This window comes from Poromitra crassiceps, assembly GCF_964638095.1.
Source record: "Poromitra crassiceps genome assembly, chromosome: 6".
In the NCBI taxonomy this organism is placed as follows: Eukaryota; Metazoa; Chordata; class Actinopteri; order Beryciformes; family Melamphaidae; genus Poromitra; species Poromitra crassiceps.
The window spans coordinates 49,618,601-49,636,296 of NC_139627.1; the positions used below are offsets into that span (position 1 = coordinate 49,618,601).

General features: G+C 47.6%; 1 protein-coding gene across 1 annotated transcript in view; it reads left to right on the plus strand.

The window, feature by feature from the left end:
• Positions 1-3,162, plus strand: part of gli2a (GLI family zinc finger 2a) — a 150,737-nt gene extending 147,575 nt beyond the window's left edge. Inside the window, exon 13 of the mRNA XM_083638290.1 lies at positions 433-3,162. Coding sequence (XP_083494416.1) covers positions 433-2,732 — 2,300 coding nt within the window. The 3' untranslated portion in view covers positions 2,733-3,162. The remainder of the gene's footprint in view (positions 1-432) is intronic.
• Positions 3,163-17,696: the final 14,534 nt, after the last annotated feature.

The window sequence follows — 17,696 nt, forward strand, 5'->3', positions numbered from 1 at the left end:
CCATTCAAAAATCCCATAGACAGAAACAGTGAAGAACCAGGAAGTTCGGGACTTCCGCATTCAGCCTACAAAAATATGTCATCCCTGGAGCTCTCTATTGCAGCATTTATGAACTGGGTGTCTGTAATGACACAGATGATGCAAGTCTGTTTGGATCTCACCTGCAATTACCACTCATTGCCATAGGTGTCGCCACTTTAAGGAACATCCTCAAAAAAAAATCCAATTAGCCATGAACTGTTATTTCCTTCAACTACAATGAAATTGCTCAAAATGGCAAGTTATGAAATAAATGTTTATAAAGTTTGCACATACGCATTTGTATTACCAACACCAATATTTTGGTCTCATTAGTAGGTGTCGTTATATATAATTTAATGAATTAATTAGTTAATTTATCAGTTTAATAACAATGTTCCCTATGTCTGCCAGGTTCCCTGCTGGAGAGCTCCAACATGATGAACAGTCTAAGCGGCTCGTACCCTGGCCAGCGTATTGGCGAGCTGTCTTCCTGCGAGGTGACGGTGCTGAATCAGCTGAGCGAGCGGCGCGACAGCACCACCAGCACCATCAGCTCGGCGTACAACCTGAGTCGGCGCTCCTCCGGCATCTCGCCGTGCTACTCCAGCCGACGCTCCAGCGAAGCCTCCCAGTTCGGGGGCAGCCGCCACAACAACCTCAGCTCGGCCGACTCCTACGACCCCATCTCCACTGACCTGTCTCGCCGCTCCAGCGAGGCCAGCCAGTGTGGAGGGGGCAGTCTCGGCGGAGGAGGAGGTCTCCCGAGCCTGCTCAGCCTGACCCCGGCCCAGCACTACCGCCTCAAGGCCAAGTACGCCGCTGCCACCGGCGGCGCCCCGCCTACCCCGCTCCCCAACATGGACCGGATGAGCCTGAGGACTCGCATGGCGCTCTACAACGACTCCCAGGAGAGCTCGTCGTCGTCGCACCTGTTCCATCACCCGCCCTCTATGGGCGTGCCGCGGCGCTGCAGTGACATCGGATACGGCGGCCAGAGCATGATGCCCCACGAGGTGCCCGCCAACCTGCCGCGCCGCGCCAGTGACCCGGTGCGTCGGCCCACCGTGGACCCCCTCTTCTCCCTACCCAGGGTGCAGCGCTATAACAGCATGAACAGCATGAACCCCATGAATGCTCCCTGCGCCGCGGAGCGCTACCGGGGGCTGGCGACGCAGGGCTACACGCGCTCTGACGGCAGCCTGCAGCGCCACCCGTTCCTCCCCAGGCCGCCAAGCATTTCTGAGAATGTGGCTATGGAGAACATGGCAGTGGATGGGATGGTGATGGGGGCTGGGGACCACGGTGGGGAGGATGATATGGTGCTTCCCGATGACATGGTACAGTACCTCCGGTCCCAGAACACTGGCCCCACAGACTACCACTCGGGCAACCAGAGCCAGGGTTATCAGTCAAGCATGCCCCCTCCACAGCAACCGTTCTATGGGCAGAGGAGGATGGCCATGGTGGATGCCACCATGGCCCAGTCTGGACAGGACCTGCAGTCCTGCCAGATGAGCCCCGGCAACGGCTCCCAGCAGCCCTTCCCAGCTCCATCGGACAACATGAAAAAGAACAACATGCCAGTGCAGTGGAACGAGGTGAGCTCAGGGACTATGGACGCCACAGCCAAGCTTGCCAAGCAGCAGCAGCAGCAGCATCCTCTCAGGGGGAACCTAGCCGTTGTCCAGCAGAGGCACAACTTTGGTTCCTTCCAGACACAAGGCCAGGGTCTGGGCAGCAACCAGCAGGTAATACCTATGAACCAGAATCAGACTATGCAGGGGTATGCGCACCGCAACAACCAGAGGATGATGAACATCTCCCAGCAGCAGCAGCAGCAGCGGCAATGCAGCAATGTGAACTTTAGCGAGCAGACGAGCACCCAGCAAGGCAGTGGCCAAGAGCCAAACCCAAACTCCATGTCCGGGAACACTAGCATGAGACCTCCGTATAACGGTATGGCAGATCAGCCAAGTTCTAGAGCAAGGACACAGGTGGATGGCTATCCTCGTATGAACCAAGTGGAGCAGCAGCAAAATTACAATGTTCTCGCCCAGCAGCAGCCCAGTATCCATCATGGCGGCAGAGGTGCGTTGCAGCCCAGACCTCCCATGGAGCCCAAGTCTGTTGCCAGGCAACACGCAGGGTCCAACACGATGCAACAGAGCCGATTCCCCCAGTCGTCTGACTCCAGCCACAGAATTGCTAACAACACGTCGGAGGCCAGCCCAAAGAGGCCCAGCGGGTCGGCAGCAGCCCACCACAACGGCACCTCTCAGAACCCCAACTCTGCCGTGTTCTACACAGGTCAGATCCACGTGTTTGAGCCCAATTCCATGGACGCCCCCATGTCCCCCAGTGCCAGCCAGGACCCCGCCGGCAACGACAGCACGGCCGCAGCCAACATGGCATCGCCGGGGGTCAACCAGGTCACCAGCAGCACGGTGGACTCTGGTGCGGCGGCCGAGCACGCCCAGATCGACTTTGACACCATGCTGGATGACGGGGACCACTCCAGCCTGATGTCGGGCACGCTGAGCCCGGGACTCCTCCAGAGCCTGTCGCAGAGTTCCTCGCGCCTCACCACCCCTCGCAACTCCGTCACCCTGGCCTCCGTACCGGCAGGGATCGGCAACATGGCCATCGGTGACATGAGCTCCATGCTCACAGCGTTGGCTGAGGAGAGCAAGTACCTCAGCATGATAAGCTGAGAGCTGCATCCAACACCTCATTATCCATCCACCGTCTGAACCATTTCTACATCAGGAATATAAATGGACCACAGAACAAAGAAGCACTGATTGAACAATGCGAAACTGGTTTATTTCAAGAGTTTTCCGACATTGTCCATAGTATTATTATGTTTATCCTGTAATATTTGCTTCAGATTATTGTATGTTGCATTAAAAAGTTGGAAGAAAATATAGCAAGGGTTAAGGATCATTTTCTATCACTATTTGTTAAAAAGCCATACTTTTTATCTACAAATTAGACCAGGGGTATACTGTATAAATGCATCTTCAAATAATGGCCATTGAGTGTTTTCTGGTGTAATAGCCCTTTACCAAGCGGTGCACTGAAAGCAGTTCACATACATGTAGGGCTCTATCGTTGCAGCCGCGCAGTTTCTAGGCCGAACGCCAGCCGCAGCGCAAAGCAGTGGGCGTGGAAAGGCGCACTTGATATCTTGGTATCGGCGCTAAACTCAGCCTCAACCATTATAACCACGCCTTTTAAGCGTAAAATTATGCATTGTCCGCTCATTGGAGAATTGCAGGGAAGAGACACACGCTTGCCTTTTAAGCTCCAATTCCTGGACAAATCCGGTAAAACCAGACAAAGCCAAGGGCTCCGCCGCCCCCCCCTCCCTTCATCCGGTCTGTCTATCTCCATATATAGGCTATTATTCCATATTATTATGCTTCTCAAACCAATAACTGCAGTTAAAATACTGCAAGCATGTAAATACGCTACACTATAGCAAGACCAAAGTGAAAATAATTTCTAAATGCATCTGATAGAAAAAAATATTGCCTATGGCTGGATGTCATGAGATTAGATGGCCAGAATGATATCGTTTTATCTCTCCTCCCCCACTGCACGATGCAACATCCTCTGAATGACACCTATCACTTTTACTGGATCTGATAACTTAATTCTATTTAATTTACAGGATTTTATTATTGAGTAATAGTATTTTATTTGGCCTATATATGCGTCCCCCCCACCCCCTGCCCACAGGCTCTGACAAATATGTTCATTCTCAATAAAATCTTCAGTAATCAATCAGAGGGGCTTTAAAAGCCAGATTGGCAGCAGCTGGCGCAGTGTGATCAATATGGCAGACCAAAACCGATCCACTAAATTCACAGCTGAGGAGAAGATGGTGCTGGCGAATCAGGTGATATATCTGTCCACCATTCATTTTGAATAGCTACAAAACAACTCTTTACTTAAGTTGTTTATTCATCTATCCATTCAGGTTCAAATGTACCATCGCGCACTGTTTGGGGAGGAGAATTACCCCGCCGACGCCCCGCGCCCAGTCCTGGACCGCCTGAGTGAGCCGCCCCAGGTGGCCGTCTATGCGCTGCGCTTGTTCAGCACCTCGGACAGCTCCGCTGCCACAGACGGGGGAAACATTTGGAAATAATTATAACTTTCTATGCTTTGCACACAGAAAAAATAAATACAACAGACAATTCTGTAATGAATAGCTGTAATGAAGAGTGGGGTTTGAAGAAGCGCTACACAACAGTTGATCCAGTTTCTCTCTCTCTTTCTTTCTCTCTCCCTTTCTCTCACATTAAACGATATACATGCCTATAATGTCAATTATCTGAATGAAATAATAATACATATTAATTAGGAATATTAGTAATATTAGTAGCCTAGCTAATTTCGGGGGGGGGGGGGGGTAATAAAACGTAGAGCTATATTACACATAAATGGGGATTATTATGATAGCCTAAACTAAATTTATGAAACTGCATTACAGCTTCACCCAAAAAGCCTGAGAAGGGTTGCAATCTTATATTCTATTGTATTCTAAAGTATTTTTTTCTATATATTGTATTCTCCATTCACTTTCCTGTCCCCGGTGCACAGAATCCTGCTTTAGGCCAGCTTTTCAAAAGCGCAAAGCGCTAAAAGTCGGCCAGGTCGGAAGATGGCTGGAAGATAGTAGTACGCCGGTATTTAGCGCCGCCACGCCCACTTCGGCGCATTCAGGGACTCCGCCACGCCCATTCGGCCTAAAGCGCATTTGGCAGCCTAAAGCCTATTGCTATTTTCCCGAAACAGGCGCAAGGCACGTTTTTTTGCGTTTAAGGCCCGTTTTAGCGCCGAAGGCCTGTGGGAGAATAGGGACCGTAGTGCCTTGCTGACCAAATCAAGGTTGAGCATTTTGAACACAATGAACTGACATGCGAACAAAGTTAGCAGGAAATGGACATGATATATGGAGATATCAGATCATATTTTCCCATTATGACCATTATGTTTATAGATTATACTGTTACTGTGTATGGTACTTGCTTTAAATTATGCTACAGACTCAGTTTGGTGTTTCAGCATGAACCAATGTGGTTCTACGACGTTATGATCCGTGGACGTCAAGTGCTATCGGAGCGCAGTCTGAGCTCTCGGAGATATGGCACCGTCAAATCAGATCTCCTTCTGTCGCCCTCTGGAACGGAGGCATCCGCTCTCCATGGGCCCGTCTCGCAAAGGGTGAAGGATTGAGAAGGACAAGGATATGCCTGTGTGTTAAGTCTGTCAGGGCACATGGACCCCCGTGTCTGACGAGGAGCATTCTCTAAAAGAATATGCAAGTACCTCTGTGTGTTCCCAGTAGAGATCCAAACCTAATTAACACATCCATAAGCCACCCCACCCCCCCTCCATGCAGCCCAAACCTCCCCTGGGCACTGGATGAACTGCAGAGAGTCCAGGACGGCACTCAGAGACTTTGATAAGGAAATCGTGCTTAGGACAGAACGACGGCCTAGCCCAGCAACCTCCTCAGTCTTATTATGTTTGTTCAATTTGAACGTAGCCTTTAAAATGTGTGTATGCTACCATCCACTTGTACTATGCTCAGTCTGTCTGTCTGTGTGTGTGTGTGTGTGTGTGTGCGTGCGTGTGTGTGTGAGTGTGTATATAGCTTTTGTACATTTCAAATACAGTATCTCCTTTTTTTCTGTTGAAATCCAAAAGCCTTGAGTTGTGTCTGCTTTGAAATCACACGGTCTCTCTGGTCCCTCGGGGGGCGGGGCCACATGAAAGTAAGTGTCGTTATTTAAACTCCAACCAGGAGCTAATTAATTCCAGGCAGCGTCAAAAGGATCCATCTCCACCAATGATATACCGGGTGTGTGTCCAGGCCCGTATCCAGAGTTTCGAAATAGGGGAGGTCCAGCAAGGGCCGGAAAAAATTTGAGTTTCCCCCCCCCCCTTTTTTAGCCATATTTAGCCAGTAGCTTCCCAACGTGTCACACAGGTAACGTTACTTAAGAGACAGACTAGACACTTACTTTCTTGGTTGTTGCTAAAAAATCTGTCAGTGTCACTCACTCACCTCGTCTGTCGTTCACTCGCTCACTGTCTCGCAGCTCGCTCACTTTCAATTATCTCGCCAGGCAGACAGTCATCACCACCATGCTGCTGCTCTCTCCTACCTCTGGTACTGGCTCCTGCGCTTGTCAAGTGAAATCAAGTTACCGCGGACGCGGCGTCAGATGACTTCCTGCCTGACGTGCCTTTCGTTTCAAAATAAAAGCGATCCCGTGTTTTTCATGCTTTTCCATGGAGCTTTTTTTATTTTTTTCTCTGAAATATTAGGGGAGGTCCGGACCTCCCTGTCCTCATAGCTAGATACGTGTGTCACTGAATAGATGTCATTTTTTCTGTACTTATATGCCCCGTTCAAGACAACTCGGACCGCCGAAAAAAACGGGTTTCGACCTGTAAAAAGTGAATCGAACGGTCGTTCAGGCCGGAATTACAGGTGTCATCCAGAGCTCCGGTTTCTCCGAGTTGACGTCACAGCTGCTTCAAAATGGCAACTTGCATCGTTAATGATAATCACAGAATTATTATAAAGACGTTTGTTGACGTTTTAACACACAATTTGAGGTCTTAATGATGTAATGTTAATGTTTCATGTGTTTGTGTCATCTGTGTTTCGCTCTGTGAAATTCAACATTCAGCATGTTCGGTTAGCATTGTTCGCTAGTAGGTAGCTACCATGCTTACGGCTTACGGCGGTCAGAGTTGTCTTGAATGCGGTAATACCGCATTCAAGACAACTCGGTTCAATCCGGTTCGAGTTTCAACGTAAGTTTCAACACGGAACTTCCCGCTCGGGGGGGAAACCAAACTGTTGCTATAGCAAACCCATGTTAGCATGGTAGCTACCTACTAGTGAACAATGCTAACCGAACATGCTGAATTTCACACAGAGCGAAACACAGATGACACAAACATATGAAACGTTAACATTACATAATTAAGACCTCAAATTGTGTGTTAAAACGTCAACAAACATCTTTATAATAATTCTGTGATTATCATTAACGATGCAAGTTGCCATTTTGATGTGGCTGTGACGTCAACTCGGAGAAACCGGAGCTCTGGATGATACCCGAATTTCCGAGCTGTAATTCCGGCCTGAACGACCGTTCAATTCACTTTTTACAGGTCGGAACGTATTTTTTCCGGCGGGCCGAGTTGTCTTGAACGGGATATAATCACACACGTGAGGACCACTGCAGCCATGATGATGATCAGGCTTAAACCCTATGCTCACAAAGGTACACATCATCACACCCTCATTTTGAAATTATCGTAGGCACTATAGCATAATTAGAAAACACTAATTGATCGGGCGTGAAGGCAACTAATTAGCAAAAGTTCATCTTCCTTTTTTGCATGCTCCCGCTTTTTGGTCTGAGAGCCATTTCACTCTAGATTGATCCAGGATGGCTGTAGTGCATATTATGCTTGAATAATGGAGGGGCAAAGTTTATTTTCGCTTCGAAGCCGTGTCTGACTTCTCCATACAGCAAGAGCAAAAAAAAAAGAAAAAAAAATAGCTGCTGTCTGAAAACTTAGGCGAAAAAGGATACTCCAAACACTGAAAATGCACACAGAGCAGTTTCTATAGTTAGCCGGTGTGTTGTCCAAAATTAACAGTGGCGGGCAGGCCCCCGAGGAAAGGATTTTGGGAGCAACATAAAGCACGGCAGCAGGCTATAGGAAAGAAGAGAGAGAAAAAGAAGGTGGATCAAGAAGGAGGAGGGAGAGAGAGGAAGAGAGAGCGAGACTAGAGAGGGGGACAAGGGATGGGGGTGGAGCAAAGAGCCATGGAGCGCTAAAAGAGAGAGAACAAATGTTTTTTAATTTGACAGCGAATTCAGCCGAGGACCGGTTTGATTTTAATTTGACAGCGAATTCAGCGGAGGACCGGTTTGAAGTGGAGCCCTCTGATTGCTCTTGCCAGCGGAATTCCTTATTCTCTCAGAGAGGGAGAAAAATAGCCCCGGGGTAGAAGCTCACCAGAGAGGAGAACAAGAGGTTTAGTGAGGCAGCCGAGATGATCCAAAATGGACAGGGCACTTTGGTTATATCATGAAGAAAACCCCTCAATCACTCAAACACATCTGATCTAGGACCAGCTGTGACCCAGGGCCTAAAACCAATGATAGAGAGCCAAAGTGAACGTCTTGTGAATAGTTTTGAATAGTTGTGAATAGTTTTACTTGTTCAAACCAAATGGTTCCGATATATTTAGAAACAGGCGAGACCACATAACATTTAATTCAGACCAAAACGTTTAAAAATTGCGGATTCAAAGAAAATATTTTTCCTATGTTGTTTTTTAAAGTTTTGGTCCGAGTGAAATGTTCTATCTATGGTCTCTCCCGATTCTAAATATAGCTGAACCGTTTGGTTTGAAGAAGTAGCCTAAAACAATTTCTTTACGCATTTTACGAAATGTCTATGGGAAAATAAATGGCGGATGAAAATCTCTGGTACAGTGCTGAAGCAGGAAGTGACGTTCACTTTGGCTCTCTATACAGATTACAGTGCACTTATGTGATGATTTTCTAATAGATTTTCTAAACAGAATATTTGTTTCTTAAGAGGTTACAGTGAGTGACCCACAAATTAATTGTAGACCTCAAATCACGTGGAGCACATGCAGGTATGAGGTATTTATAATGCTCTATAATAAAACATATTTCTAGTGGAGCAAGCACATACCATGCTGTAATAATCCCATCTAATGATTCAACCTCACACAAACACGCCGATCCAAACACACTGGAGAGGAGAAGGGGAGGCCCGCCCCCCCGCCTCTCTGCTCAGCTGTCCCAAGTTGGCCAACTTCTCATTGTAGGGCCCTAAAACATCGCTCTGTCCAGTCAGCAGAAGGCATTCAGAGGAAGTCAGCTGTCGATTGTGGACGCTCAGACTCTGAAACATGGCCGCCGCCAGACAAAACAGCTCACCAACCATAGAGATTCTTTTCCTCGGGTGACCCACACAATGGATGCGATGTTCGTGCCGAGATGCTATAATGGCAAAGCCAGCTAGTGTACATGAAGATAGCTTATGGTGTGCTCAGGTTCTAAAAGTGCAAGTAAGATTTGTGTTGTCTCATGCCACAAAATGACCACATAGATCTGCAGGGGGGTTCACACCAGGATGACTTCACCTGGGATCTGCAGGGGGGTTCACTCCAGGATGACTTCACCTGGGCTCTGCAGGGGGGTTCACTCCAGGATGACTTCGCCTGGGATCTGCAGGGGGGTTCACTCCAGGATGACTTCGCCTGGGCTCTGCAGGGGGGTTCACTCCAGGATGACTTCGCCTGGGCTCTGCAGGGGGGTTCACTCCAGGATGACTTCGCCTGGGATCTGCAGGGGGGTTCACTCCAGGATGACTTCACCTGCTGCTTCCAAAACAAAACTCCTCGCCCTTTTACTTGTCTTCTTCCTTGCTCAATGGTGGAACCACTGCAGCATTTTGCATAATATTACTTGTTCGTTAAATGTTTCTGATGGATCTCTGCTGCTAATTAGCTAGATTACACATCTCTACTGTCATCTCTACTGTGTGAAAATGTGACTTTATTATTCGGGTCAATGACACACCATCGTAAGCTGTGCCAGACACATCCATGTACACACCATAGAGGTTGATGAGGGTCATAGATGAATGCCCTTATTTGTGGTTCATCGCCATATTAGATTGAGTTTAGTCTCGGTGATCCTTTAGCCCGCTTTGATGTGCTTCATAAGAGGAATTCATGTTTTATGTATGTTCACTATAGAGAAAGCATCTACTGCTTTAGTGATCACTCAAAATCACCATATCCCCCAACTCGAGCCACTTGGGGAGAATTGAGTTACTCAGCAGTCCGGCAGATCCCGGTGGTGTGTGAACAGTAGCACATTGTTTGTGTTGACAAGCTGCTACAGGGCCTTTCTCAGATCCACAGTTCTAAGGATGTTCTTGTTGTGCCGCGGTGAGGCGTTTGATCACCACTGGGTCCACACATGCATGGTGCTGTAATACACTTTATGAAGGCGTCCATTTGCATGATGTTATACTGCAATGCTGTGAATTAAAATTGCGTTCATGAAAATGCCAGTGGGCCACAGCAGGACAAAACTCTGAATTCAAGACTAGTAGTAGAGAGGTCATGAAAGTGCAGATGAAAAGCCGTTCCATTCAAACGCAATCTGAGGCTATTTGAAGAAACAACGGAGTGTGTCGCATCGTGCCCTCTGACCTCTGGGGGGGGGGCAGCAGGTCATCATAATAAAGCGATTGACTGGACTGGGGCTTTCGTGTCCTTCTCCCAGGGGCCTCGGATCAGTCTGTCATCAAAGGCTTCCTGCATGGAGCCCTGTGCCTATACTGAGATCAGAGGGACGTGACCCCGCGTCTGAGTCGGGGTTACCTACTCCTCCTATAGAGCCGGGGCCTATCCTGCTGCTGCAGCCCCGAGGGCAGAGCGTGCCCCGCTCAACCCTGCAAGAGCAAGACTTATGATCCGTCCCTCCAGAGCCTAGGGGACGTCTGCCATGAAGGGCCGCATTGTGCCCCCCCCCCCCCCCCCCCCCGCCCCTAGGAGGGGGGGGTATGAGTCGAGGGGCAGTCCCTTCCCTAACCCGCATCGCGACCTCTCTTAGGTTACCCTCTATAGCCCGGGCCAGAAGGGAGGTCAGACGCTGTGAGAGCCTGGGCCATGAGTAGGCCGTTGAGGAATGCCACCGGGGCGACTGAAGCCGGGGGGATCTTCTGATTGAAGACTTGTGTGAGCGAGAGTGAGAGGCGGGCAGCGGCTGACCTCGTCTGAGCTCTCGGTCAGCGAGGTTTTAGAGCTCCTCTTTTTTTTATGCCTTTTCGACTTTCCCTTTTCCTGTTGTAATTGGCGCAAAGAATGCACACCCCCACTCATCACCCCGCCCACTGCAGACACCCCCACTCATCACCCCGCCCACTTCAGACACCCCCACTCATCACCCTGCCCACTGCAGACAGTTCCCCCACTTTTGAAATGGATCATGACGTCGCAGTGTTCGCAAGTCAGCCTCATCCTTAAAGCATAACTGTGCATTCATTGTTGTCTGCGGAGCGGAGAGTCGTAAAAACACACACACACAAAAAACAAATTGCCGTTACAAATGGCATAATATGTACCTATATGCTTTCGAAGTGGAAGACTGATCCTGAACATCTGTTATTGTGGCCGAGGAAGAATGTAGTGGGTAAAGACCGCAGGGAGGACGGGCAGTTCCGTTTTCGCTAATGTTCACTTGGTTTGGCTCGCTCATCTCTTCTCCTGACCACATTAACCCAAGCACCTCCCACCGACACTGTGAAGAAGGCCTCTCATTTCACTCGTTTTGCTTCTTCTGGAACAAAGTCACTAATACGCCCAAGACGCTTGCTTGCTCGCCCCACCCAAAACCTGAACCCTTGACCTTGTCTAGGGGATGGGAGATCCGCGCTGTACCCGACAATTCCCCATGGCACGGGCTAAAGATGTATAGTCCTACAAGCCTGCTGTGGAGGAACTAGTGTTTTCACGTCCCCACCGTTGTAATTACACACTGGAAACGCCAACTAAAGTTTGAACAGCTGAGCGCAGCTGAGAGATAGAGCTACGGGCTTTTAGAAGAAGCGCTCGTCTCCTCCAGAATTGACCCCGTGACCTGACAAAACAGACTCTACTTTCAGGCGTTTCTTTCCCTTTGACCACAGAGGAACCTGGGATTCCTTGAAGCAACGTCGCTCCAAGATCATCTCCGTGCCATCGTAAATCAATGGAACAAAGAGGATCTTGGTGCTGCGATGCATTTGGGAAACCAACCCCAGCTAAGGATGTTGGGGTCAGTTTACCTTCAAATGTAGTAAGAGTCCCCACAGGTGACTTCAGTTGAACATCAGGCCCCCCGGCCGTACCATCTCACAAGTATCACATATTCCGCCCTCGGGTTCCCCCAGGGCTGCAGGCAGGAAAGCGGGTCTGATGCAGCAGAAATCAGCCCAAACAAAACACAGATTGTTCCCCCCCGTACAATGCACAATGGCCCACTTGCCAAATCAACTTCCTCTTTACAGCACACACGGCACGATCAGTGTAGAAACGGTAAAGACCACTGTGGCATTGTTAGGGGGGACGGCACCAGTGTTGCATATATCCTGGAAATAGTGCCAACACGTGGGATGTCGTCTATTTCGAGATACCACTGCTTCCTTCCTTGGGTCTCTGTAAACTTGCTGTATCATTTTAAATGACTGAAATGTAGTTAGACTTTACAAAAAAAATGCATACAAGGTTTCCAGTGTTGGGAGTAACTCATTACAAAAGTAACATATTACATGTAATTTATTACTTTTAGCAGTAACTCAGTAATATAACTTATTACTTATAGGATTTCAGTAATATGATACCAGTTACTTTGTCAAGTAACTCAAATTACAAATTGAGTTACATTTTTATCAAAGCACATATTTAAAAAAGATACAATCATTTCCATCATCAAACTGTGTGTTTTTATGCAAATAACCACTATAGATGACAATAACAAAGGAAGATAATAACATTTAGAAATTTGGATTGTTTACACTGACTTCAAGGTGGTTGAAATTCTTTTTCGGGATGGTTCCGTGGCAGCGATGTCATTCTTCTGCTGCTGCTGCTGTTTTGATAAAAATAATGCAAAAGTAGTGTAATAAGTAACAAGTTACTCTACACAGAAAGTAATATTGTAAAGTAACGTATTACTTTCAAATGAAAGCAACTAGTAATATGTAGTATATTACATTTTGAAAGTAACTTGCCCAACACTGAAGGTTTCTGAACATCATCTATTCAAGTCGTTTGCCAAGCAAGCTGATAGATAGGTTATCTCATTATGCTAAGTGGTAATCGTATTAAAAGGGAAAATCAACTATTTATCTTTTTATAGGGAGCCCTCAACCCTTACATTTAGTGGTGATATCATACTGATTGCAAATATTTGGATTTTTTTGAATTATGTGCCATCTGTCTGGATAGTGCAGACGTAAAAGCATTCGCCTGTCACCGTGGAGACCCGGCGGGTTTTATTCCTACAGCGGTACTTCCAGCTTGGCCAGACGTTCCTACAGACACAAATGGCCGTGTCTGCAGGGAGCCAGTGTCCTGGTCGCTGCACTAGTGCCTCCTCTGGTTCTTCAGGGGGGAGATGAACTGGGGGGGGAATAGCGTGATCCTCCCATGCGCATTGTCCTGCCGGGGAAACTCCTCGCTGTCAGGTGGAAAGAAGCAGCTAGGGCCAGATGAGGGGAGGGAGGAGGGAGCGGGGGTGGAGGGAACAAGTACATGGGAAAATGGGGGGGGGGTAATCTGGGGGGGGGTATTTTATTATATAAGGTGATTACATTGTAATTATATGTTAATTGAGAGCTAAAGTGAAATGTCACTTCCTGCTTCAGCACTGTACCAGAGATTTTCATCCGCCATTTATTTTCCCCATAGACATTCCGTAAAATGCTTACAAAATCGTTTTACTTCAAACCCAAACGGCTCAGCTATATTTATAAACAGGAGAGACTGCATAACATTTCACTCGTAAAACAAAATTGTGGATTGAAAGAAATATTTTTTCAATGTTGTTTTTTTAAAGTTTTGGTCCGAGTGAAATGTTCTATGGTCTCTCCCGATTCTAAATATAGCTGAACCGTTTGGTTTGACCAAGTACAACTATTTTTATGAGCATTTTACGAAATGTCTATGGGGAAAATAAATGGCGGATGAAAATCTCTGGTACAGTGCTGAAGCAGGAAGTGACGTTCACTTTGCAGTGCACAGCTTTTAGAGACTGAAAGGTAATCAAGGGGCATACAGTTAGCACTTAATAGCTCAACAGTCAACGTGACCTTCCGTGACGTCATTGACCCGGAAGTAAGTTCCACATTCATTTTCTCCATAGACATTTTGAAAAATCCTTATATAACGAGTTTTAAGGCTGGAACCAAGCCAACCCTACTGACCTACTGAATCATGAGTGACCATAAAACATTTCAGTCTGAGCATAAACAAAAAATAACAAGCGGGGGTGGGGGGGGGGGGGGGGGTCACATTTTCCATGCATTGTAGCTGCTCACAGAGGCCAGTTTTGACAAGCTTTTCCTTTCATCATACTGTGCGTACACACTGCAAAAAAAGAAATGATATTCTATTTAATCAAAAATTGTACTTCCTGCCAAAGACGTGGCGAAGCATCAGCGCCACTGGGATTGGCTCCAACAGCATTTTAAATGTCCAGCGCCTGAGGTGCCTTGAAGACGTTTCGATTGATAATCACTTTAACAATCCTAAACCATGCCACATGAGGAGTTCTGAACGCACATTGGTTGAATTACAGTACTTCACTGTTTTTTTTACACATGGTTTTGGCCTATTTTTTTCAATAAATGTATATGCATCTTATTAGTTAGGCTATTGAGGAAGATGTTCATTTGCATCTTTTATCCATAAGGATGATGAAACAAACACAGAGAGAGTTTATCAGACTGGTTATGAAAAATGCAAATCTCATGTGTGTGCTTATGGAGATACTGCATGTGTGCATCTCTGCCCTCATGTAGCCATCTCTCTTACAGCGAGGCTTTACTAGGAATGCTACATCAGACTCACTGGCCATGGCTGTGGGGGGATTTACCCCCAAATGGACTCCAGCTGGAGAGCTGCGTTTCCCAGCTGCAGCGCGTTGCTCGTTGGCTGCGCTGTTGACAACCTCTGCAGGCACGCTGACCAATCCTTCGCAGACTGTGGGGTCAAGTTGGCCCCCGGACGGCTTTGCAATTTTCTACTTAATGGTTAAGGTTAGGGGACCCCTTAACATACAGTGCACGCAACAAACTCAGACATGAGCAAACATAGACCTATAGACAGAAACACACACACACAGAGCTGGGTCAGGTAGCATTTACATGTACAAATAATCCTATAATTAAGCAATAGATCACGACAGGCCGTGGTATATGCCTATTACACCCTTAGGTGTGGTATAATAAGCATATGTCAGGGTCTGAAGTGACCTATTGCTTTTATGAAAACGGTTACCAAGTATGGAAATATGAAAAGTAGTATTATTATTATTATTATTATTATTATTATTATTATTATTATTATTATTATTATTATTATTATTATTATTATATTTAAATGTCTTAAATCACTGTTTGGTCCTGAGCCCCTCTGGCTCAGGTCCAAACAGCTCAACTCTCCCATAAATGGCCCCAATGGCCCCTCACCTCATTTTTTGAGCCAATTTGCTTCACACAGTGGTCAGGGCGGTGAGTGGCTCTAACTGTGGTATTATGCTAAATATACCAGAGCTGTGAGCCAATCAGATTGCTTGATTTGAGAGAGACATTTTATAATAAATGTTGACCTGTTTGGAGGACAAGATGGGTGGGGTTTCCCAGATAGAGCAATATTATATGAGTGCCAGAAAAATAAGGCTATTTGTATTATTTAGTATTCTTTTATGTCACATTTCATCAGACAAAATTAAATATTGCAATGCAGTAAGCCCCAATCAATCCAATTATGTTAAAACAATAAAGAATTACTTGCAAATACTATAGCGCTGAACAGTCACGTGACATCTTTTGCCCGGGAAGTGAGTTTCCCATTCATTTTCTCAACGGACCAAGCCACCCCGTGACCTACTGAATCCTGAGTGACCATAAAACATTTCAGTTGGAGCAAAAATTTAAAAATAACATCGCGGGGGAGACAAATTTTCCTTTTGCTCCAACTGTAATGTTTTATGGTGACTGGGTCACGGGTCGGCTTGGTTCCAGCCTTAAAACTCGTTATATTCAGGATTTTTCGAAATGTCTATGGAGAAAATGAATGGGGAACTCTCTTCCGGGGCTGTTGAGCTCTTTTGGACTCGGACCTAATGCACACATGCACATGCAGGTGCACGTACGTCACGTCACAGGAAGCACAGGTGTCGTGCGGTTGTAGGGCATGTAATATGCATGCTGTGATACTTCATGCAAAACAGCAACTGCTTTTCAATGCCTCCACATCTGTGAAATATTCTCTTAGGAAACCAAACAACACCAACACAGTATGATCTCATCTCAAGATGCCTTCATATGAGTGTGTTGCAGAAAGCGGAGCAAAACTCCACATAAACACCACACATTTCTCCATTTTTGTTCTTAGCTGCTGCATCCTTCCCAAAACGCCGGGAGGAGAAACACTTCCTGTATAATACGGCTTAGCTTTTAGTGTAAGGTACAGTGTCAAAGTCCTCACCGATATCTCGGCTTTTAGCACTCGGAAGTGTCAAAATGTCCCATTTTAGGTGGCAAAGCATTATCGCACTTCTCTGGCTACATGGGTGTGGGGGGGGCGCCACGCCAGGGAGCTGCAGCGTTATGACGGTTATGACTGACAACAAGGTTCCTCTGCTCAAGGCTCAGATATCCAGATAGCCCACACAGCTGCACAGCTATTCCCAAACATTGCGTTTAGCCAACCGTTTCCCTTTGACAGACTGGAATTTACATCAGAGAACAGTGATCTAAGTATCAATCACTGACGCAGAAACGTTTGGCCATTCACTCGTGCTAAATCCACCATGATCGTGCTGCGCTTATGCAGTCTAACCTCTAATTGTATATCCAGGAAACCGACCATTATATTCTGTGACAATTATGGTGCCGGTCGCAGAGGAAACTTGATTCCCAGCAGGGCCCGAGGTAGAGGCCCTTCCCGGCTCTCAGGACTGATGAGGTAGGCCCCTCCCGGCTCTCAGGACTGATGAGGTAGAGGCCCCTCCCGGCTCTCAGGACTGATGAGGTAGGCCCCTCCCGGCTCTCAGGACTGATGAGGTAGGCCCCTCCCGGCTCTCAGGACTGATGAGGTAGCGGCCCCTCCCGGCTCTCAGGACTGATGAGGTAGGCCCCTCCCCCCGGCTCTCAGGACTGATGAGGTAGGCCCCTCCCGGCTCTCAGGACTGATGAGGTAGGCCCCTCCCCCCGGCTCTCAGGACTGATGAGGTAGGCCCCTCCCGGCTCTCAGGACTGATGAGGTAGGCCCCTCCCCCCGGCTCTCAGGACTGATGAGGTAGGCCCCTCCCCCCGGCTCTCAGGACTGATGAGGTAGGCCCCTCCCCCCGGCTCTCAGGACTGATGAGGTAGGCCCCTCCCCCAGGCTCTCAGGACTGATGAGGTAGGCCCCTCCCGGCTCTCAGGACTGATGAGGTAGGCCCCTCCCCCCGGCTCTCAGGACTGATGAGGTAGGCCCCTCCCCCCGGCTCTCAGGACTGATGAGGTAGGCCCCTCCCGGCTCTCAGGATTGATGAGGTAGGCCCCTCCCGGCTCTCAGGACTGATGAGGTAGGCCCCTCCCGGCTCTCAGGACTGATGAGGGTCTCAGATGTGGACTAAAATGCAGTCAAATCAATCTGCTGTAATCACTGTCCCACGCAATCCTCTGATGTACGAACAAAATCCTCTATGTGTTTACCAGCTGTGTGGAGTACCGAGGTATTACTGTTGTATTATGTTTATTGCCACCATGATTGTCTGACCATTGTTGTTCAAGTTTCCCAACACCAGACGATAATTTCATTGCTTGGAGGGTCC